Source organism: Athene cunicularia (genome assembly GCF_003259725.1).
Source record: "Athene cunicularia isolate RWA chromosome 7 unlocalized genomic scaffold, athCun1 chr7_part1, whole genome shotgun sequence".
Classification (NCBI taxonomy): Eukaryota; Metazoa; Chordata; class Aves; order Strigiformes; family Strigidae; genus Athene; species Athene cunicularia.
Window position 1 is genome coordinate 9,938,091 of NW_020799107.1, and position 23,053 is coordinate 9,961,143.

At 41.4% G+C, this 23,053-nt stretch overlaps 1 protein-coding gene across 10 annotated transcripts in view; it reads right to left on the minus strand.

The window, feature by feature from the left end:
- Window positions 1-23,053, minus strand: part of AGAP1 (ArfGAP with GTPase domain, ankyrin repeat and PH domain 1) — a 355,685-nt gene that overhangs the window by 16,375 nt on the left and 316,257 nt on the right. For all 10 annotated transcript variants that reach the window (XM_026852146.1, XM_026852141.1, XM_026852139.1 and 7 more), the window contains one exon: window positions 21,335-21,557. In XM_026852146.1, the coding sequence (XP_026707947.1) occupies window positions 21,335-21,557 (223 nt within the window). The remainder of the gene's footprint in view (window positions 1-21,334; window positions 21,558-23,053) is intronic.

Consider the following 23,053-nt stretch of genomic DNA (forward strand, 5'->3'; position numbering starts at 1 on the left):
TTTTTGAAGCAGTGGAAAGGGAGAAAAGGAAGGTTTAAGGATCCTTTTAAGACCAGGGTGGCTGGGTTGTATTTATAGCAGGAGAGCTTATAACAGCAGAAAACTGACAACTACAATCAGCACCTTCTGTGGCTCAGAGGGCTGGCACCCAGGCGCCTCTAATTTAACCCCTCTCTGCAGCTCCTGGGGCACCTTCCTCTGGGATATTGGTATGGACAGCTTGATTTGCTATTTTCAGTGGCTGATAATTACCGTCTCAAGTCTTTATAATTTCCCCTTGCCAGTCACCCTTTTAAAAGAAGGCTTACACTCTAATTACAATAGGTCTTTCCTTATTTTGAAGAGAAGAAGTGCCCCTGGATTGGTGAAAAATACCCTGGCGCTGCAGAACTCCCATCGGTTGCATGTAGTATTTATTCCCCTTGAAAACAAAGAGCTTGCTTTACAATGCTAAGTGAAGGGAAATGGTATACACATAATTACTACTAGAAGGGGAAATTAGTTAAAATGCAACTTGACTCAAATAGGAGAGGACAGAACTGAGGGATGTGAGGACACACAAATCATAACCTTGATCCAGCACAACTCAGTATCTACTTTGCTGATGCTTTGTCAAATTACAAGAGCATCATAATACTCATCAGAAGACTGTCATTCCCCCACCAAGGAGACTTCTGGAGTGGGTCCTTGCCACAGAATAAAGGCACAAGAAATCCCACATCCACAGCATCTCAATGGAGAATTTTCTCCACTGGAATTGGCATTTCAGAGAGAAATACAGAAGCCACCCACAGGCTGAGAAGTGACTGTGAGAAGTCTCCCCATCACCTTTCATAGTTTAAGGTGAACTCAAGTCCCTCAGCACTCTCAAGAACTAGTGAAATATCTTACACACATGCCTACAACAGCCAGTCTCATCACATGGGGCCTGCCCACTCTATTTACTACCAGAGCAGTTATTTCAAGAGCTGAAGATGGCAAACGACTATATTTTGCTCAAGTCCACAGGATAAAAATGACTTTTTCCGCTCTCTCATCATTAATAGACAAGTTAGTCCTGAAAGCTATTACTAGCTTGTACAGAAGAAACAAGGCTACAAGTAAGTGATGAAGTCTTTAATTATCTCCTGGACTATCTTCCACAAACAGCTGAATGAGCTTTATACTGTAGCTTAAGTTAAAAAACCTCACGACATTCTGTTGGCTTATATATTTCTTTTGAGTATTTGCACAATATTGTGAATCCTAGCGCAAACCTAGTGCCTGTCGCAGAATGTAGATGCCCCAATTGCTCTGTAAGGTCTGTGCTGCAATTCCCAACATACCTGTGATCCAAACATTTTTCTGCCCTGTCATCTGGAGCGGTTAATGGACTCTCTCATTGACTGGCTCTTGCTTATTTAAACATTTAATGCTCTTCTGATGCCCAAATTATGCCTGTTTCATGTGATGGATTAGCACAGAATACAGCAGTGACAATTTTCTGCAATCTGTGGAATATCAAATTTTGATTACTTCAGGAGGAAAAAGTAAAGTTATAAGTAAACTGTTTTGATTGATAAGGAGCAGAGAAATACTTAATGCGGTGGTTTATTGGAAGCCTTGATGAATGCCTGGCAGGACTATGATGAGTCTCCACTGAAGATATGCAATAGCTTTGGCAAGATTTAAGATATTGCTCAAATAAAACAAAACCAAGTGAGATGAGTAGGTGAAGTAGCACAGGGTGATTACAATCTGCTGATCAAGACCAAGTGCAATTCTAGTTTTTGCAGAGCAAAAACAAACTAATTTTCCAGCTTGCCTATAGAACATTGATGGTTATTTTAGGAATTTCAGAAGCTGGTTTTCTTCAACAAGGAATTGAGGACCATTCCAGATTCAGGTCTTCACACCAGATTACCTTCTAGTTAACGCTGGCAGTTGTTCTACTTTTGAGCTGCAAATTATTTAGCAGTGCCTTTTTAAGGTAAAGATTTAAGACCCTCATGGACCCATCTCCTTCCAGCAGCAGTATTTCAAGCTATGAAAACTATCGACTTCAAGCTGAGAAAGGTCTTCCAAAAGCAGCCTACCTAGCATGCTGATCCAGCTGCTACCTGCTGAAGTTTGTATGCACTGATGTGTAGTAGAAGTACTAAGTTTTGCTCCAAAGCAAGGTGTAGAGCTTAAAGAGACAGGCTGCTTTCTTATCAATTACAAATCTCTCTTATTCAGGACTTCGATGGCAATAACATGTCAACAACCTTCCTTGTCTTCTTGTGAATGTAAAAGCAGATGTGACCCCTCCACTCTGAAACAGTTGCTGAACTGCGTCTTTGTGAAAATCCCTACAGCTCCCCCTGACTGGGAGCAAGGAGGGGACTTTGTCTTGAAAGTGTCTTCCCAAAACAGTTCAGACTAAGGGAATCTTCTGAGAGATACAAGGAAGAAAAAAAGCCACCAGTGAAGAGTATGATGCATTTGAAGGGAGGGTTGTACCAGAAGCACTTTCTCCTCCTTCAGAAAAAAGGAAGCTTAGTTTTTGAGTCCACAGTGCCGTTTTGCTATTAAAAAAGTCACAGTTCCAGTTACGTGGTGAAGAGAACTGAGTTTTTATTTTCAGTTTACTATTACTGGGTGGGGTTGATGGATGTTTTGGACAGAAGAGCGAAAGGAGACTTTGTAACCCAAGATGGTTAAAAAAGTTGTCTTGAGTGGAGTTTGTCTATTCTGAAAAGAAATGGGGGAGGCTCCAATGAATTCATCAGCAATCTACTGCTGGCAGACAGATGCACTGGTTAGAAATGACAGCTTTGCACAGGTTTGAAATCAAAGTGCAGTAAAACTAGCTAGCTGTCGTATGTTGTTGAAAGAGCTGCCCGAGAACTAGAACTATCCTGGCAATTTTCAGCTTTTCTAGCTTACCTACTCTAAGAACCACTATGTGATGTGATGTGATATGATGGGAACACCAAGGGCTTTGCTAGCGCTCCAAGGACAATAAAGAAGATCCTGGTAATAAAATGAAGGATACTTACAACTATATCTGCAGGCTGAGGACATGGTGGCTTTGGAGGATGCTTTGATATTTCAGATGTAGAGCAGAACCCAACCATAGGGTCTGTTATTGCTGACTATTACAATAGACCATGCAAGAGCAGAGACTATCTGTTGTTTTCCCTGCAAAATGCCTGGACTTTTCCAGGGCTGTTACACTTGGGCTACCACATATCCCAAGTCACATGCCTTCTGCTAAAAATGTTCAGGATGAGGTTCTGAAGCTGAATGTAATCAAGCTATTTTTTTGAGGGTTAAAGAACCTTTTACAGTAGACAAAATTATAATTGCTGATTATTATGAGATCCAAAAATGTGACAGACCTAGCTGGTTATTTTGTACAGATTTTATAGTGAACAAAAATGTTCCTATTATTGATATGATCTGGCAATTAAAATGCACATTTGAATTTGTTTTCTGCATTAGGAAATTTTGTATTTTCCATCTGACAAAAGCCAGGTAGCTCCCACAAACAGTCAGAAGGAGGTCTATCGAGTTTCTGAGCATTTTTTTTTTCAGCTTCTGGATCGGGCCAGAAAGGATGGACCACTGAGAACTGCTGAGTCAGACCCTAAATCACACCTCAGTGGGGAACTAATCCCCGTCCTGCCCTGCCGAACCATCCCAGTGAGCTGAGCACCGGCAGTCCCAGCAATCTGATATTTGCTTGCAGTCCATCTTTTGGGAATCCTTCTGCTTCTGAGGAATACAATAACCTGGCAGCTACCTTGAATCCTGCCTCGATGCTTCGAAAAAAGCTACTGCTCCCTTAGAGATCAAGTGGGCAGCAGCCCCTTAACAGGAACTGGTCTATGAGCTACCACCACATGTCTAATTAATGACCCTGCCGGTCGCAGCTGGAAGAGCTGAGCTGGGGGTGATTAATTAAATTAGCTGGCAGAGGAAATTACAGTGGAAAAGCCAAAGTTTGATTGCTCCATAATTAACCGCAGTGCAAATAATATCTGCATCTATAACTTCCAGCGATGAGATCAGAAGCCAATTGAATTTGGCACTGATTGAAGCTGTAAATATCCTGTGGTGAAAAATGATAGGTTTGTTCTGAAGGGAAAACTTACAGAAATGGACATCTAGCGGATGCAAGAGGGGAGCAAGGGACACAGGAGGAAAGAGCACTGGAATTAGATCTTGATTTCAGCTGATTTCTGTAGTCTTCTGGAGCAGTGGAGGACACAACACAAAACAGAAATAAATATTAAAAAAATCTGCTAAAGCTGCTGAATACTGTGAGAGTCCTGATCAGAAATTTAGCAAATCTGGAAAGGAAAGGCCACCTAAATCATTCAGTCTCTTGTTTTGCTCCCCATTATGTCTTTACTAGCAGTGGGATTCATTGCTTTCCCTGGGAGATGACTGCACAGCTTAGGGTAACCAGCCCAAACACTTCCACTCAATTTCATCCATTACTCTTAGAGGCACTTTCTTAAACTACAAGAACCCATTTTTTCCGAAGAACGTACCACCTCCAAATGCCTGTGAATCCCACCATCCCCCCCAATTATTACAGTTTCATTGACCATCTTAAGCATCTCCTCACTTAAGACTTGAATTTTTTCTTCTCACTCTTTGCAAAATTCTCTATTTTAATAAGTTATCATCATGACATGCTCCCACTTCAATCCCTGTATCGAGCTGAATTACTGTGAGTCTTATCCCATTTTCACTGCCGATGCAGTTCTGGTTTAAAGGAAGTTTAGATTTTTAACCGATGCCTGAGATGCGTACCCTAAATGAGCCAAGTTTTATTTACATGCTTTGCAAACTGCTACCCAATGTATCCTTGGATGAAAACCGCATATTCCAGAATTTATTTTTTTTTAAAACAGTGAAACTAGTTTTCCTGTATGTTGAACTAATAGCTAAAGGGCAATATATACATATATAAATAATTCATATTTTATACATTATCTTGCTCTGCTTGGTAAATATATGTTTGGTAAATACACACACCTCGGATGAAATTGTACTTATCAAGATTCCAGTAAAATTCTGTAATCAAATACTCTGAGGCCAGCAAGAACTGGATGTTAGCAGAAGGTCCCCAAATCATACCGCAAACCCTGAGAAAATCTGGAAGCAAGCAATTCAATTAAGAGCCGACTCCCAGGTTTGGGTCAGGCAACATAATTCACCCTACTGCTTTCTGTGGAAAATTCAGGCTCTGTCTACACCAGCAAATAAAGAGGTGCAATAGGAACAGATGTGTAGGTTGGAGCAGCTGGTGCCAAGGACCCTATATATTAATCATCCAGAGGCATTACCTTTAACTGATTGAGCATCACTCTTTGAATCAAACTTTCCCAACTATACAAGAGGTTCAAAGCACCATGGGTTGGACCCCTGTGTTCAAAGTAGAGTGTGGAGCACACTGGGTGCACATGGAACTTCCAGTTGGGTTTCTACAAAGGGAATACAGTTTGTGTGGACCAAGAGCATCCCCTGAACCATACTAGTGCCCTCTCCTCCTCCAGACCAAAACACTCCTGTAGATATTGGCACCTATTTATCAATCCAGCCCTCCTCACCAAGTCTGCTGCCTGGCACCGAGTGGTACAAATGGGCCCATGCCAAAGCCTATTACAATTCCTCTGTTTGCATGAAAACAAAAGTTTGATACTAATTGTAGACACAGAAGTCCTGCTCTGCTTTGTCATTTCTTTTTAACTGATCTCAGAGAGACCAGACTGATAAAAAGTCTGAGAAGACCTCTCAAAGTACATTAATAAACAGCACAGTTATTGATTGCTGTCAAAGAAAATAGGCACATTCAAATTTACAAGCTACCCAGCCCACATACACACTCATAAGCTGTCCATTAAAAACTGCTTGACAAATTATTTTCATGATTATACTCAACCAGTTTCCCTGCAAAGGAGCCAGGCACTTGCATCCATTCCCCTCCTCAGAAACACATAGTCCTATTCTTGCTCAGTGAGCTGCAGCTCTGGTGCATTATACACCTTTCTGTAAGATAAGATGTTCTGTCTGTTTAGCCCAAGTGATCTGTCTCAAATATGAGGAATAATAAAACCATTTTTTTTTTATTAATTTATCACTCTTGCGCTGTCGATACTATTTTTTGCTTTACCCTGAAAGCTTTCCCTGTAGACTGGTTTGATTCCTGTATGTCCCACTACAGCAGTGAGATGGTCTGCCACCTCTTGACTGTTAATATACAAACCAAACCTCTCTCCCCTTGGATGTCACATGCACTTGCCTTGTAATACAGCATCACACATGATGTTGGTCAATTTTTGAAGGGTATTTTCTTTGCGCTACTGAAACATCCTTTCTGAAGTTTACAGTAAAATCTACACCGTGACACCTCATGTTCTCTTCTCTCTCCTGTTCCACATTTTAACACATATGTTGATATCCAATGAGCTGTATGGTTCCACAAAAATGCAAACGTGACAACAAATGCCAGCTAAAACATTGATTTGGACATATATTAATTTCACGAGAGCCAAAACTGTATTACAAGAATCACTTTCTGGACACTCTCTTCTCTCATTTAATTTTGAACATTCCCATCACACATTCTAGGTATCCCTAAGTCTCATCTGCTCTTCCACGCCTCCAAACACCCCAAGACTCCATGTAAACCACATTAAGTCCTTAAAAAAAAATTCAAAATGTTGGTGATTTATTTGTTACAGAATTGCCATCAATCATACAAAACAGATACTTTGCATTTCAAAGGGACCTTCCGCAGCTGAGTTTATCCATCCTACAAGTATGTTTCATGGAGGCACCAGCAAACCTCTGTGCCAGCTACATGCTGCTGTACTTGTCTTGGGGCTGATCTGCCACAAGCAAGGGGCTTCACAAAGACTGGGTTTTGAAAGGACATGAATTAGAAAGAAATTCCACAACATAATTAAGAAATGTTCCCCTTTCCCAATTTTAAATTCTCTGTTGGCTTTAATTAACTTGCCCTAGAGCAATAAGGTTGGTGAACTCAAAAGTATTAAGCAAGTTGTCTCTGCACAGCTCCTACCCCACTCACATTTCAAGCTATAGCTATGGGATGTTCTTTTTCCCTTTAAAAAAAAACATTTTTTTTAAACGAATCTTTAACATGTAAAATCAGCAGTATTTTACAGCCTGGCTCCATGGAGAAAACTTATATTCTGCCTGCAAAACGCTAGTGCCAGTGGATTTCTGTTTAAACAAGTGAACAAGAAAAGATCCAACCAAATTATAATCAAACATAAAATTTACATTACACCATAGAAGAGAATGGCTGTTTATTTTCAGAAGTGACCTGGTAAGATAAAATGATTTCAACTGTGTGTCTGAAAGGGGTCCAATCCTCAGCTATGACACGGGCAGATCTTCTGACCACCACAGCCTATTAGCACATTGCAGATCAAGGCCCTACATCTCTCCACAGTCAGGAAACCTGTCCTCTTACAGACTGCAGTGGAGATCATCAGCCAGACTGATCCAAGGCAGCAGCGCCCAGCCTTTCTAGGCTCACAAATACCTGATGACTTGAACAGCAAGGAAAGGCTGCGTGCAAAAAACCTCTGCTTCACACAATCACCCCAAGCTCAGGCAGAGGTTTCAGAGGGCTGGACATTTCCTAGAGACTGTGGGTTACCTGCATACCTGCGGATCCCTTGGAGTGTGCATGCAGCACAAGCACACCAAAACCCCTTTGTTTCCTCCCAAGGGACGACACTGACCTACACCAATACTCTCCCAGTGGTGGTGGTGTCCATGGCAGTCAGGTAAAACCATGGCTGGGTGCATTTGTACCAACCAAAACTGCAGTTCTGACTAATTCTCAAAACTGCAACTGCAATAGTATTTTAAATCCATTAAAACTTTTATTTCTCCTTGACTGGAGGTCTGAACAAGTAACTTTAATGTCTGTAGCTGCCTTTTTTCCCCCTCTTTTTTTGCCTTAATGCAACAGGCTAATCCAAGCAATCTCAGGTATCTATTTACAACTGGTCTGAGCTGTGGGACTTGCAAAAGCGGCCAAAGCAGATCTGGTCAGAAGAGGCTCAGACAGCAGCACACGCATGTAATTAGCAAAGGATTAGAGCTGCAAAATTTTGCTTCTTGCGATGAGAAAGCAAAGAAGTCAACTTCTGGATATTATCTCAAGCTGGAGGCTGAAGATATCCTTCAGTTTTAGTACACAATGATACAATCATATTATTTCCACTTGAGGAGGAGTCTTAAAAGTGTTAATTGAGGTTGTGATTTAATTGTGTGTGCACTTTGGTTTTCCAAGTCTGGCTAATGCTGTAAAGAAACAAAAATATAACAAAAACACCATTTAGAAATTCTGACCTGAAAGAAACCAGGAAAATTTAAATCTTTCGGGGAAAAAGAAAAGTTAGCCAGGAGATTTCTAGGCCATGACATAATCATCTCTTCAGCATGAAGACTTTTTGAAGCTTATCCCATCTGTACCTTTTGAGGCTTACCAATTATTAAGAGATGGCTTCTTCTCACTACCGTACGTCTCTGCAGACTCGCACAAAAAAATGCTTCAGCGACAGGACTTTGCACTGTCTGCACAATCTAGTTAATAGGCACAGTAAGGCATTTCATGTCACTCTAATTCCTACCCTCTAAAGGCTCCGATTCGTCACCTGTGTTCACCTCAACACATTTTAGCCTGCTATTTAATTACTTTAAAGCTGGAGTGATGGTGGTCTTATTTCTTCCGGTCACTCTTCTCTTTCAGGGGTTCGCTGCTGGCTCCCCCACCAGCACCCGCACATCTAAAAATCCAGCAGTAAGTGCATTGCCTCTGACAAATGGATAATATTTGAGAGCTGTGGGGAAACTGCATTTGGGCTGATGTGTATATCAAGTTTCAGTCCAGTCAAAAGCCAGCACCATCTTTTCACTGCTGCCCTTTTCATTTAGTTATCTTACTGAAGTCTTATCTCCCCAGTCCCTTGCCATAGGCTACTAGCTTCCTGCAGAGCCAGAAACAAAGCTCAGTCTTAAACAAAGGAAAAAAAAGGAAAAAAATCACAAAAGAGAGAAAGTTGGTCACAGTTACTGTTATGGAGCCCTGCAGGTTCTATAGCCACGACCAAAGCAAAGGCATGCTGCTGCTTCTGTGCCTAGTGTCACTGGCCAGCAAAGCCACCAGTAGCACGGCAAGGCACTGCCTTTTTTTAAAGTACTGTTAAGCATCGCCACTGCTGGTTTTAGGCATGCTCTCTTCTCCGCTGTACCACAAGCTCAGACAAAGTGATCTGCCATCCAAACAACCTCCGAAGGCTGAAGTGGTCAAAAACAATGCGGGAGGATGAAGGCACATAACTACCACCATCACTGGTGACAACTCCCAAAAGCTTGCTGCCCAGGCAACACAACCTTCCCAGCTGAGAGAAGTCCAGGAAAAAAGTAACACGAGGACCACCTTCCCATCCTCTCAGCCTAACCAGTGACAGCCTGTCCTCATATTTAACCACAGTTGGTTTCTATAGCTCCTAACAGCAGAAACATGCACGTAATGTTAGACATAATTTCTATAAAGAAGCTTCAGCAGCACTAACCAGGAATAAACTGGCTTTACAGTAACTTCTCTTACGCTGTGTATACAGCACCCTATTTGAATTATATGTTTAGTTAAAACTGCTTTATGTTTGGTAAGACCTGACATACAGAGAGACAGCCATGACCTTAGGGCAGAAGAAATGAAAAAAACAGGTTAAACACCAAGTACACAGAAAAGGCTCAAATAAAATGTTTTACCTAAGATTTCTTTCTAACAAAACATGATTTTTTTTTTTTTTTTTAATATGCTGGATATTTCCCTTGCCAGCTAAGCAGCTCTGTTGAGTTCCTCAGCAGCAGTAAGTGCTCGACTTACAGTACTTTCCCAAGTTGAACGCACCTCATAGATGAGCCTTTGAATCTGACCCAAGGGACCTTGTAATAGCTGATGCTTGGCATTTGGCATTTTTTCCTCAATTGCTTTTTTTGGGGCCTTTTTATTATTACAAGTTTCAGTCTCACAAATGCCTGAATTTCAATAGCAACACAAGTGTTAAATGCTTTTCCTTTCGGAAATAACTGATAAAATAGCTACTATTAAAGACAGGGAAGGCAAAGATCGCTTTGGTAAGGCTGCCCAATTTTTTTATACAGTAAATTTAATTTTTCAGTTGCTTTTAGCTTGCCATATTTAAGATGAAACTCTCCATATTTGTTTCTCAGGTGGTGTGGAGTAGCATATATGTGCATGCACGCATACATTGAGCAGTGTGGAACTTATTTGAATGTAAATGATAAAAAATGGGTTCAAGTAAGTCCATCTAATGTAACTATACTCCCTTGCAAATGTTCTGTTGCAAGGTCAATCATTTCAGTGTTTTTAAACAAGGAGTTGCTCCTGGAGTCACAGAAATATCTGTTGTCCTCCCAGTAAGAACCCATCTGATTTGATAGATGCTAACTCCTGAAAATAATGAGCATGTGAGCTTAATCAAGTTTCTGGTGGTGGTGGTTTTTTTTGTTTTGTTTTTGTTTTTTTTAGTACTCATCTATACTGTGCTTATCCCATCTCAGAGTTCAGACTGTAAAGCTGTGCCACACCGTACTCCTAATCCAGGTATTTAATCTTAAATAGCTAAAATAAGCATCATAACATCTCACAATTAGCTCAGTCTCAATCCATGTCCATGCAGCCAATTCCAAGCTTGGCAAGGCAGCAATATTTATTTTTTTAAAAATAGATCAGGGACAAAATGTACCCTAGAGCCCACTTGTTACCTATTTCAAAACTATTCCCTACCAATCTGTATTTTGATCCAAATGAGCAATAGCAGGGTGCTGTTTCACCTTATTCCTGATGTGCTCTAGCTGTGGGCTGCTGCTGGAAGGGCTGATCTGCCTCCATCTGCCCCCTCCTGCCAGCCATGAACTCCCACTGCTTCCCTTACATTGATATAGTGCTCATGCAGGTTGCAGGCTGGAGGGGACCAGTGGGTGGAAGGGCAGCACACTAATAAGCCTGATGCTTCTATCTCAGTAAAAGCCTTCCAGATCTCTTCAAGACTCTAGAGAAAACTAACTTATCTGGTCTTCTCTGCATTTCTGCAGAAGAGCTAACCATCATCTGCTCTGGCTCCTGGACTGAAATATGCCCTTCGCTTCTGGACCTGTCCCTTTGCAAGACTGCAGTGATTTTGGGCTGCAGTTGATGGATGGTAGGCTACCCTCACCTAGGGATGGGAAATGTCACTGTCATACAGGTACCGTTGTCCGTGTTTTCTTACAGCTGAGTTTGCTGTGACATGCCATTGAATATCATTTCTTTCCTTCTAAATGCTTATAAGGTATCAAGGATTTTTCTGGGGAAAGACTAACCCACAGTTGCTGGTATCTGACTCATTTTATGTGGTACTTGCCTTTGGCCACTAGCTTGATGTAAGCTGTATTTCCCCTCAATTTATAAATACAACAACCATTTTTTCCTCATTTGAAATTAATCTCTTTGTTCTATTTAGCTCTTCCATTCCTCTGTTGTCCTACCACAGTTAAACACTGACCCAAGTAGTTTCTAATAAACACAGTGATGGTTATCTCTCTATTGGTAAGCTCTGTGTTCACCTTTTAAAGTAGCTTATGGCCAAACACATGTGAAGTTACAGTGAAGACACTTTGGATTTCAAATCTAAGATGCTGTCTCTGCTAGGTGTTTGGGAGAGGACTAATACAAAACAAGAAATAATCAGTCCATATCTAAATTGAAAGTTAAGTTTGAAGCCCAGATCCTACACTGTTTTGAAAGACCTTTAGAACAGGCACTGAACCAACAGAGTGGTTTTTATAACCCCCCCCCCCCCCCTTTTTTCTGACACCTGATTATTGACTTATGAATACTGTTTTCCCAATATATCTCCCCACTGTCTCAGTCATCACTGTTCATACAATAGATAGAAAGGTTCCTTGCTTGAGCCCTCAACTGAATCCTAGATTTCCCAAAGCGTAACAGCTCATCAACTTCTGTTTTAGGGAATTGCAGCTTAACTTGGTGCTTTTTAGTGAGGCAGCCAAATACACACAAAAACAGAATCAAAAAATTGTCAAGAATCTCAGTAGAATGAAGATAGCTTGGGCTGATGGTACCTCCAGGGTAAAACATTTCAGTTTCTATCCCCTGTCCTACCACAGAAAACTCAAGACACAAGATGTCTTCAAGCAGCTCTGATTTGTAAGCTTAATACACTCAGGGATGTCTTTCTTCAAGTCTTCTGGGTGTATTCAGAGTGGGTTTCTAATTTACTCACTGACACTGAAAACTTCTTTCAAAAAGAAGGTGTATTTTCCACAATTCCTGGGGATGACATGTTATGGGAAACAACCATCACATTTCACAAGACTTGAAGAAAACGGCAAAAAGCTGCTAAAATATGGACTGTTGCCTTCCTTGTCCTCTGCTGTATGAAAACAAAGCTACTTGCCTTGTCTTTCAAGGCCCCTTGAAAGCCCTTCCCTTCTTCTTATCTTTAATTCAGTATTCAAAGCTTGACCATTGCCTCTGGCCCACTACTCTGATATTCATTTTTCTATTGTCACCATACCCCTAAAATCTGGGTTTAAGGAAGGATTTTAGTGTCTTAACTAGGCGGTATCTTAGCTAGCAGGTATCAAAACAAGGCCAAAAGACATTGCTCTCCCCCATCCTCTTCAAAAACATTTGTCAAAGGATGAACAAATGGATGTATGGATAATCTAATGCATGAGAGATATCAGAGAAAATGAGAAAAGGACAAAAGCAATGAGAATTTCTGGCTCTTCTCTCCAAAAAACTCTATACTACACAGTGATACTTGGGCAAACTCTCCAGAAGGCAGTTGGTAGGCAAGATGAAAAGGATATACTATAAACCCAGTGTAACTACAAGTTTTCAGCTGAACATGTTCCAAGTGAGGTACGAACGCAGAGAGCAGTGTGCCAGGTCCACATACACATATAATCTAAACATTCAGAGAATTTAATAAAGTGGTACTTATGCTACTTAGATTTAAAAAAAACAGTATTGTGGCTTTTACACCTTTGCTTTTTAACAAATGCTCTAATGCACTGCAGGAGGAGACAGAAATACTTCCTCTGCAGGTTTCTCTTCCACAGGCAATGAGGAGAAAAACAATTATAATAATAATTGCAAACGGGGCTTCTGTTTACAAAGTGTTTGAGTTTTTATCAAAGACAGATTTGCACGTAAGAAATGTGCAACTGAACCAGGGAGCATTTTATCTGAACCGCTCATTAACTTGGACAACTGGGGTCGAGGGTTGGGGTTTTTTGTTGTTTTGTTTTTATTTTTAATCATCCAGGCATCTCCCACGCCGCTATACAGGCACCAGTGTTTTACCAGATCAGCTCCTGCATGACAAGGTCTGCCAAGCAGCTGCAAGGACAATAAAATACGTTGTACTGCTACTAACCTTTATCTTTGGAGTATTGCATTTGAGCTTCTGAGGCCTCCAAACAGTGAAATCTGACCAGCCACCACCCAAGCTGACATTTCATTTGCCTCACTTAGTTATTAGATGCATTTCCTGGAAGCTACTGGTAAGTGACAATATTTTTTTTTTTTTTAAATTTAGTTTTAAAACAATTACAATTACTCTAATCTGAAAGCATGCAATCTAGTATGTCAGAATTAGTTCATTTCTACAGTCATACGGGGAAAGGTTTTAGTTTACTGGCAGCAATGAATCAGTCTTTTTATTTATGTGTGTGTTTGAAAATGCAATACTGTTGTAACTAATATTTTATACATTTCCCTCATTATCTTTATGAAATATCTGCTGTCCAAAATGGAGCTAATATAACTCCAGCTCACTGGGAGATGTGCTGTTCAGTGTAGTTCAGGCACCAGAAAGACCGGGAGTGAGTTACGACTCTCACGGTTTGTTGGTGGTTGTTTTTTTTTTTTTTTTCCCATTTTATTAATGCTTTCCCAAAGTGTCCCCTGTTCATAGGACTTGCTGAAATATCTTAAGTCAAATCTTAAGTCCCCTAGCAGCTGTTGGGTCGACAGAAGCCCAGCTGTCTAAACTTTATTGGCAGTAAATGTCATTCTTGCACACAAACTGCATGCCTGGAAAACCCAAAGGCACATCTTGGGCTATCACATCCCATCACGTTCCCCGACGAGATGTGAAAACCGAAATGGAAAACGTCAACAAACTCTGGCCGCGGCGAGGAGCGGGGCATGCCCGCTGACAAGCGTGCCGCAATGACAGAAATGGACTTGGAGTTGCAATTAGTGGCACTGTCATTTTCGGGCGCTCCTGCCAATTAATTAAGCCTGTCAAATGGAAAAACAGCAGCATTCACATGATAATTTATATAGGGAGAGACTAGCCTAGCAAAGCTGCTGCTGCGGCCAACAAAATTCCCTCCGAGCGCTTAAAAAAATAATAAAATAAAAATATAAAGAAAGCTGGGGGGGGGAGAAAGAAAGTTAAACTGTCCTTGTTATAATTGTTAACTCTGATCGCTCAAGTAGAAGACGGGCTGATTAAAACTCCAAACGAGCCCCTAGCTCGCTTAAATCTCAGAGTCCGGAATGATAGAATCAGAGGAGTTTATTCATACCATTAAGCCCCAGAGAACTTAATTGAAAGAAGAGCATAGCCTGGACCTTGACAAGCGGGAGGTCACAGTAATTGCTGCCGGACATATTTAACATTAAGATAATCAGGCCATTAATTACCCTTTGGATCATTAAATCAGCCAGTTGCAAAATGAAATTTCTGCCTCTATTACTCACTTGAGAGACCACAGGGGTGGCTTTTAATTTATCAGTGAGCTTGAGATACAAAGGACCAGGCTTGGGGAGGAAGGAAAGGGGGAGAAAGGGGGGGGTTTGCTTCAGCAGAGGCAGGAATATCAATCCGCCATGCTTGGTGATCGTGGCAAATTAACTAGGTAAGATAACCTCAGCTTCTAAAGGCAGAAGCTGGGGGTATGTAAATAGATGAGGGCAGACAGGGAGATCAGAGCCTGCACACCACTTAGCAGGATAATAAAGGAAATCATCCTTGATTATCAGTGCTAATTTGGACACTGCCGGTAGCTTGTTATGCGTGTTCTGAGTAGCATTTAATTAATTCAATTGCTTGTTAATGAGGGAAGTGACATGTGGGGAGCAGATGCCACCCAACTGCAGATGGGTTCTGGTCAGCCCTTCACAATAAAATTTTTTTTGGTATTATTATTTATTTTTAAAAACACCCTTCCCCCACCCCTGAAATGGGAAAGGTGTCAAGCATGGAGGAGCATTCAAAAGGCACAAAACACTGACCTCATCAGGCCAAGAACCGCTAAGAAACCAGACAATTGCGGATAGAGAGGTACCGATGTTCCCCCAGGCCCCATTTGTATCGCTGCGGCCTTATGCCAGGAATCGGAGACCAACAGGACTATAACAGCAATCTGATGGCCAAAACGAACAAGAAATGAGAGAGGGATGAAGTGGAGCATCCTTACAAGATTCTGGACATGATACCAGGATCTTAACTACTCAGTTTCCCTGGGCTTGCCCTTTATCTGTGCTGGCTATAATGAAGGAATAATTATTTTTATGAAAAAAGGAGGCATGGTTTAATATTTTTCCTAAGACGCCGCTCCTCAGTTATGCCCCAGAAACCAGTGCACTCAGCATAGCGGATGCAAGCCTGGAAATGGCAAGGCAGGCTTCAGCTTAGGGTTGTAAAAGTCTGCTAAATATAGTTGAGCTGCGTAATGTTTTTTCTGACACCATTAAATTCAGTTCATTAGTGAGCAAGGGATCAAACTGGATCTTACGTTGTAAGGTGAAACTCAATTCCCAACACTGCTGGCTCCCAACTCGACTTCTCAGACAGTGTCAAGAACCTCTCTATTTTCTTACAACCTTTGGTAACCAGAATGAAAAGGGTGACTGCCATGCAAACAGACTACCTGAGCAAAATCGCAGCAGATGCTCCAACCTCCAAGCTCTACTTAAAAAGCTGCTGCTTGTGGCTGCCTTGGCAGAGCTTAAAACTATGCCTGAGCTTCTACTAACCAATCATCCCTCACTTTAAAAACACATTTTAATGGAAATGGAGGTTCTTTCTATTAAGGAATCTCGAAAAGACACCAGAATGGTGGAGCCCTTCAACTTTATGGTTTGCACATAGCTAATGCATGTATTCAGCATCACTTGAGCAGAAGAACAAAAAGCATGGCTGGGATGGTGCATGGTATCATGCTGCCTTCCCTCCTCATGGCCAGCAGCTTCCAGGTGGTGGAGGTGTTCTCATTGCTGGCACATCCCAGTACTTCCAGTGAGACAGAGATGGAGATGTCGGGAGCTCAGAGAAAGAGAGCGAGTGCCAGGGAGCAGAAAATCACCTCCTGGAGTGGGCAAAGGGATGGCGGCAGCTTGCCTCATGTGGAAATCTAGGTTAGGTTAATGGTTGAACTAGATGATCTTCAAGGTCTTTTCCAACCTAGATGATTCTGTGCAAAAGCCAACAAGACTGTAGGAAGTTGATGGTGGTAAGCAAGTCGGCAAACCAGAAGCCACACATGCAAGACTATTAAGTGGAGAAAGCAAAATATGTGAGGTGTGTCCAGAGGAGATATACATACCAGTGCAAAATGCTCAGGTGGAACATGGGGCAGACTCCTCACACTGGCTTCAACACAACTCTGACATTCCTCCATGGAGCAGCTCAGCCCCTGCCCCACTGGGCTACTCCTCTTGCACCACTCCTCATCAATGTTTTAAGAGTGTGCTTAAATAGTATCAATAGCAATTAGAGGGGAAAATCCTGATCTCATGCCCAGATCCAGTTAATTGTCGCAACATTGATTTACTCTAATTTGACTTCTCACTCCAAATTAAACCCACGTTATTGAAGGAGGGACCGCAGGCAAACTCTCCTGGCTCTACCTCTCCCCTCCATGAAAATAAATTTAATATTGAATACACTTGGAAAAAACCCAGCAGTTGCTTTTTTTTTTTTTTTTCTTCCTGTGAGTAATTAAAAGATGCTTTTCTTGACTAATGATCCCCCTGTTTAGAAATGGGAAGTCGATACTCCTTCACCAGCAGTCAGCTTCAATTTGTCACAAGGCTCCCGAAGTTTGAGCAGCGGTTCTCAGGGCTGCTGGTAATTGCTGGAACCAATTACCAGCCTTCCAAAGCTGACCTAATCAGGGACCCATGGACACCACAACTCAGAGGCCAGCTGGTCCCCTTTCTCTTTCACGTTCACATATTTGTCCATGCTTGAGTTTTCTGCTGCTTCACCAACTTTGCACCAGGAGCTTGTGTTTATTCCTCTTCCCTCCCTGTAATCATGCCAACCTTCAGTCTGAACTTTGCATCATGCTACTGCTGCACTCTACGCTTCTTCCTCGGGGATCCCATTTCACCTGCGCTGCTTTCCAGTTTCAGGCTAGAGGCCATCCAAGGTGTTGCTTTTGATCCAGAGACACCGAATGACCTGGAGATCTGCTTATAAACTGACTCTCAGACTTGATGAGACCTAGCATGTGTTAACATACCTGGAAATACCCGGGCAACATATCCTTGATGAAAGTAACAGCGCTAATGCCTTTTGCTACAAAAACTCTCAGGCTTTTGAGTTCACACCCTCCAAGCCAAGAGCCTTTCTGATCTTCAAAATACATTTCCAGGTTTATCTTTCCCCATGACTTTCCGGAGAAAGAGTTTTAAGTGAATTTGAGTGGACTAGGAAAGGACAGCAGTCTGGTATATTTGATGTGGTTTAAGTTTGATAATGTTTATCTTATTTTTGAGTGTACAAAATTAAAGATTCAAGCCGTACTCACAGCTCTATTTTTAGAAATATTGGTGACATTTTCCCAAGTAAGATTCCTTGATTATGCTGTGACCTAGAGTAGCCATTTGGCAATCGCTCCTGCAAAACATCCACCTCCCTGGGTCTCTCCTTCCTTCTACTCAACAGAAATGCATACGATGCCACTGCCATGATTCGGTGATCAGTGCCAGCTTCTTCCAAGCTGAAGGGACTACTTTTGATGCCACGTCAAGACTTTCAGGTTCCTTTAAGTCCAGCACGTCAACACTCCTCGAGCCTCACAGCCCAATAGATTCTGTACCTGTGTAGCAGTTAATAACCTTCTTTTGCCCCCAGAAAGCCTGTGGGCTTCATCTCCAACAGAAAGACACAACATGAAATGGTGAAACCCAAGTATTCTTGATCCCCTGTACAAGTGTCCATTGACAGAGGGTCCATCATTGTGCTGAAAACTTTTGGTGGTCTGGGGATGGCCCAGCAGAGACAGAAGAGTGAAGAGCCATGTCTGTCAAAGAAACACCTGGGAAGATTGTTTTTATCTAAGGTCTTTTACTGATGCTTTGTGTTAAGCCTTTGAATCACTTGGGGGAATGATTAGGAATCTTCTGTTCTTGTGTTTCCAACACTGTGTTTGCAGGCACAGCCTGAAGGTCTGAGCAAACATGGAAAGCCATGGAGGGTGGATTAGTAAGTATATAAAGGACAATTGAAAATGGGAGCACTAGGCAGGACAGATGTAGGGTCTGCAGGAGGAAAGGGGGATATGAACAAGCTCAGGAGGAGCCTGGAGGAAACTTGGGAGAACTTCTCTCTCGCACTTGATGGGGCTTTGGTGAGAACTTAAAGCAGGAGCACCTGAAAGTATGAGCCCCCTCACATGGTGGCTCTCAGACTCCAGCTGATCCCAGAGCTCACCAGTATGGGCTGGAACAGCCCCCCAGCAACAGCTCTCAGCTCTCTGCCCCTTCAGAAGGGGTTCTGCTGAATGCTTCTTTCTTCCCTGATCTCCAAATATCCTTGGACTCCCTCCATCCCTTCTCCACCAGAACTCCAAATCTTAGCTCCATGACATATTTCTATTTGCTTACTTCCTTGCCTCTTCTCCCAGTCCCTCAGCTTCAGTTGCCTTCTCCCCCTTCAGTCCCTCAACAACAAAAAACGGGGGTTTGTTTAACCCCAGTTTGGGTCCATTGTAGCTGCTTCTGATAATTCCTCATGCAAAACTGCAAACAGCAGTGAGAAAATGGAATGTGCAATCTATACCTAAAGAACTTGAACTTATTTTCTTGGACAGAAGGATTACGATGTTTAGAGACCAAAGTAAGGTACAAAAGAAGGAACATACTTTGAAAAAGCAGACCTTTCAGATATTTACATGAAAAATATCACTTCAGTCTGTGCTGCAAAGAGCAGAAAAACCGGGAGTGGCAAAGCAAGATTACAATTGCTTTGTGGGAAAATTTTCACATAACCTTAATGCTACTTTTTGTAGCAGTTCTTCCACTGTAAGTGTGCACTTGGACACATAGCTGGAAATACATATTTATAAATTTTTTTTTGGTCCACAAATGTTATAGTTCAGGAAAGAAAGTGCAATTATGTCACTGACAAACATAAGCAGCTTAATATAAACATGAAGATGTACAGAAACAAAGAAGAATTAAAATAAGCCCTGAGCATGAAATACAAAGAGAACAAAGTGATTTTCTATAAGTAAAATTCAATTTGAAACACAAAAAATGCATTAATTCAAATGGATGGCTCTGTTTTCATCACAGTCATATATATTTTAGATTTTTCATTACAATACTTTATTATATGAATGCTAAAATAATGGGGGGGTGTTAAAAAATAAAAATCCAGTTGAGTGTAAGTCTTTCTTTTTTGAGTATTTTGAATTGAGGTATCTCTCTAGCTCACCTCAGTAGTAAGGAGCAACATATATTTGTTAGGTGCAACAATATAAGATCTCTGGTTTAAAGTAATACTAATGACCGAAAGGCAGCAGTAAGTTGATTTCAATCTACCTGATAAAATAATTTTATTAGCTGTCTAATAATATACATGTATACATCAGACACATAGTTTATGTGTGAACAAAACCTCAGTGTAGGTCTACCTAAACATTTTTATACGCATAGTCATTCGTCTAAGTAGCCTGATTAATGTACTGGCTTCATTCTCGAAGATGAACCAAAGGTGGCACCACAAATTCATTTTTCAGTGCTAACGTAATAATGCAATAAGAAACACTTGACTTTATTACAGACAATAGTACAAACCTACTCTTACACCACAGGAGGTGGCTCAGGTATACGCTCCCAGGTTATAATTTCACTTGATCTGGCATTGGAAAAAAGCAGATCCGGAAATACACATCAACAAAATCAAACATAATTCCCTCTGATTTCTCTCATATGCAGGAGGGAAATGCTGAGAGCTAAACCTCCATTGTGTTGTTTGCTACCTGGGGACTGACCAGGGCTCGGATGCAGGCTGCCCCCCTGGAGCTCCCCCTAAGACAATTATAACACACTTCTGAAGACAACTTCAAAGGTTGGCCCAGCTGTGCAAGGTAGTCCAGAAGGTCCTTCTCCTGCCTAAAACCCCCTGCCGAAATGCAGTCTGCCAAAGGTCATCCTGCATCCCCCAAGCCAACACCTTAGTTGTAACTAGTAGCCTCAATCTACTAAAATCAGGAAAGCCTTTTCAAAACATCTTTCTTTAACACTGATCAGATAAATTAAGCATAAAAATCCTTTAGCTTTTGGTAGGACAACATATTGCAGAAAGATTTTTTCACTGTGTTGAGTTATGTGAAGTTGGCAAAATACTGTTCTCATAGGAAACACACCCCTCCACCAACTTTGATTTCACATTAAAAAAGTAAGCAAGTTCACAGTGAGCAGGACTTTCAACATCTGTGACGAGAACCCAAAGACCTGACATCCAGGTAAAAATTCCTGGGTGAGCTCGAACTACTGAAGGCAGATTATTAATCATCAACTGATAGTCCAAGAGCCAGGAACTTTGTAGCCAACCGAAACAAAGAAACCCATTACAAGTATAATTTAGATTGAGGAACAACCAGGCGGGAGGTTTCAATCTCCTACTGTTTTGTCAGTCAGTCAATTGAACAAAAAAAACCTGTAGAGCTGCTCAGGAAACCTTCACACGACTGAAAAAGTAACAGGGTCACTCAACTTTTGACACCCCCTGCTTTGACACATGTTCTTCCTGCGCATCCAATGAAGATATATATATGCAATGATTTTTACAAGGTGTACTCCAAGGGAGAATTTTCAAAGTCCATGTTGTAAAACATTGTAACGCCCTGCCACCTCTGACTGCAATGCCAAAATGAGGATTTATGTACTCATAGCTTACAGACTCGACCACGTGCAGTATCACACACTACCTGCCCACTGCATAGCACGGCCAGATGGAGTAGGAAAGCCTACCTTGTGGAGTCTGATGAAGGTTTCATATGGCCTTGGCTGCTGTCCTCCCAGACGCTGTTTGCCAGCTCATTCCCGATAGAAGACATCACCTTGATGAGCTCTATAGGCCAGTCATCCAGGTCGAGAGAGCGGACCCGGGACAGGTGCGTGCCAAGGTTTCGGTGTATACCTGAGCATTCGATACATATGAGGGCTCCCAGATTCAAACTGGCCCAGTCAGGGTCTACAGAAAAAAGGACACAAGCAATTAGAACAACAAAACACCTAACAAAACTTTCTAGGTAATGTTTGTGAATAAAGACTTTGACTCCAGGGGAACAAAAAAATGCAGGTGTCCTGTCCAAAAGCACAGTTTGAAGGTCTTCCAGTAGGGTCATTTTTGCCCTAACTCTTCTGAGAAACCCTAAGGAGTGAAAAAAGTCATGGAGGGGGGTCTCAAAAGATGTATCATTCCACCTCCAGTCAAAAGAAATATGCATTAGAGAAAAGAAGAAACAAAGAAAATACAAATGCAGTGGCAAGCAGCTGGTGATGAAGTAGTGGAGAAAGACCCTCCTTGGGAATCTAGAGCCACTCGTAGCCAATTACAAGGGGGAAAAAAAAAAAAAAAAAAAAAGTGACTAGATACAATGTCTCTGTTGCTAACTATATCAACTCCCTTAATAACCATCTATATCATCACCTACATATGGCTTTTACATCTAACACACTATGGGGTATGTTTTCATCTCTAAGATCAGGGAGATAAGTACTAAGATGAAAATGTGATACTTTGAACAGTCCTGGTTTTAGTGTACGAGCCAGAAGGATTCCACCGTCACACACACACACAAAATAACCCCGCAAACGATAAGGCTGTGACAAACCTGACAAAAGCCGGGAAATTCAAAGTAATTTCCCAAGATGGTTCACTTTTTTGTCATTGTCCTCTGTTATTTAAATCTAGATTTGTATGAATCTCCCTGTCTCCAACAAACATTCATTTTAACAAAATGCTATGGAAGATGTATGGGAGGAATTTTTGGTGGCTTTTTATTCTTCCTCCCAGCTGACAGATCTTTTCTCCTCACCTTACCCCAGGCCTCCTGAAGAACTAGTAGGCTATCACAAATGCCAGACAGGAAAATGGTGATTAATTGAGAAGGCAGGCAATTTTTTTTCAAATTTAAATAAAATTTAGAGCTGATATAAAATGAATTTCCAGTGTCCCCTTCCATTTGGGAAAATTTCATCCAAAGACTCATTTCGACTTTGTGTAACCCAGAATTGAAAAGTTATTTTTGGCAGCTAGAATATGTGGAAATAAAACACTTCCTGGTTCTTTGCTATGTCATGTTTGGACAAAAGATATGAAAGGAAAGCAGATAATTTTAATTGCAAAGTCCCACATTTCACTGCAGGCACCAATTGACATTTTTCAGTCAGTCCTTAGAAATCTAAAAATATCCCCCAACAAGAAAAATCTCTCATCTTATTTCACTTGAGCAGAAAACCACATCTTTTGTTTAAAAAGTTCCTGTCCGTACCAAGTTTTATATTAGGAATATACAGCATTTCAGATCTTGAACAAACAAGGTGAGACAGAACTCCTGCTGTGCTTTTCAAGTCCTTGGTAAGATAACCATGAGATATTCCTTTCCTGCATATTTCTTCAGGTCACCTCCACCAGTTTCGGTGTCTTGCCAGTGGAGAAACCAGTAGTATATGAGAAACACGCCC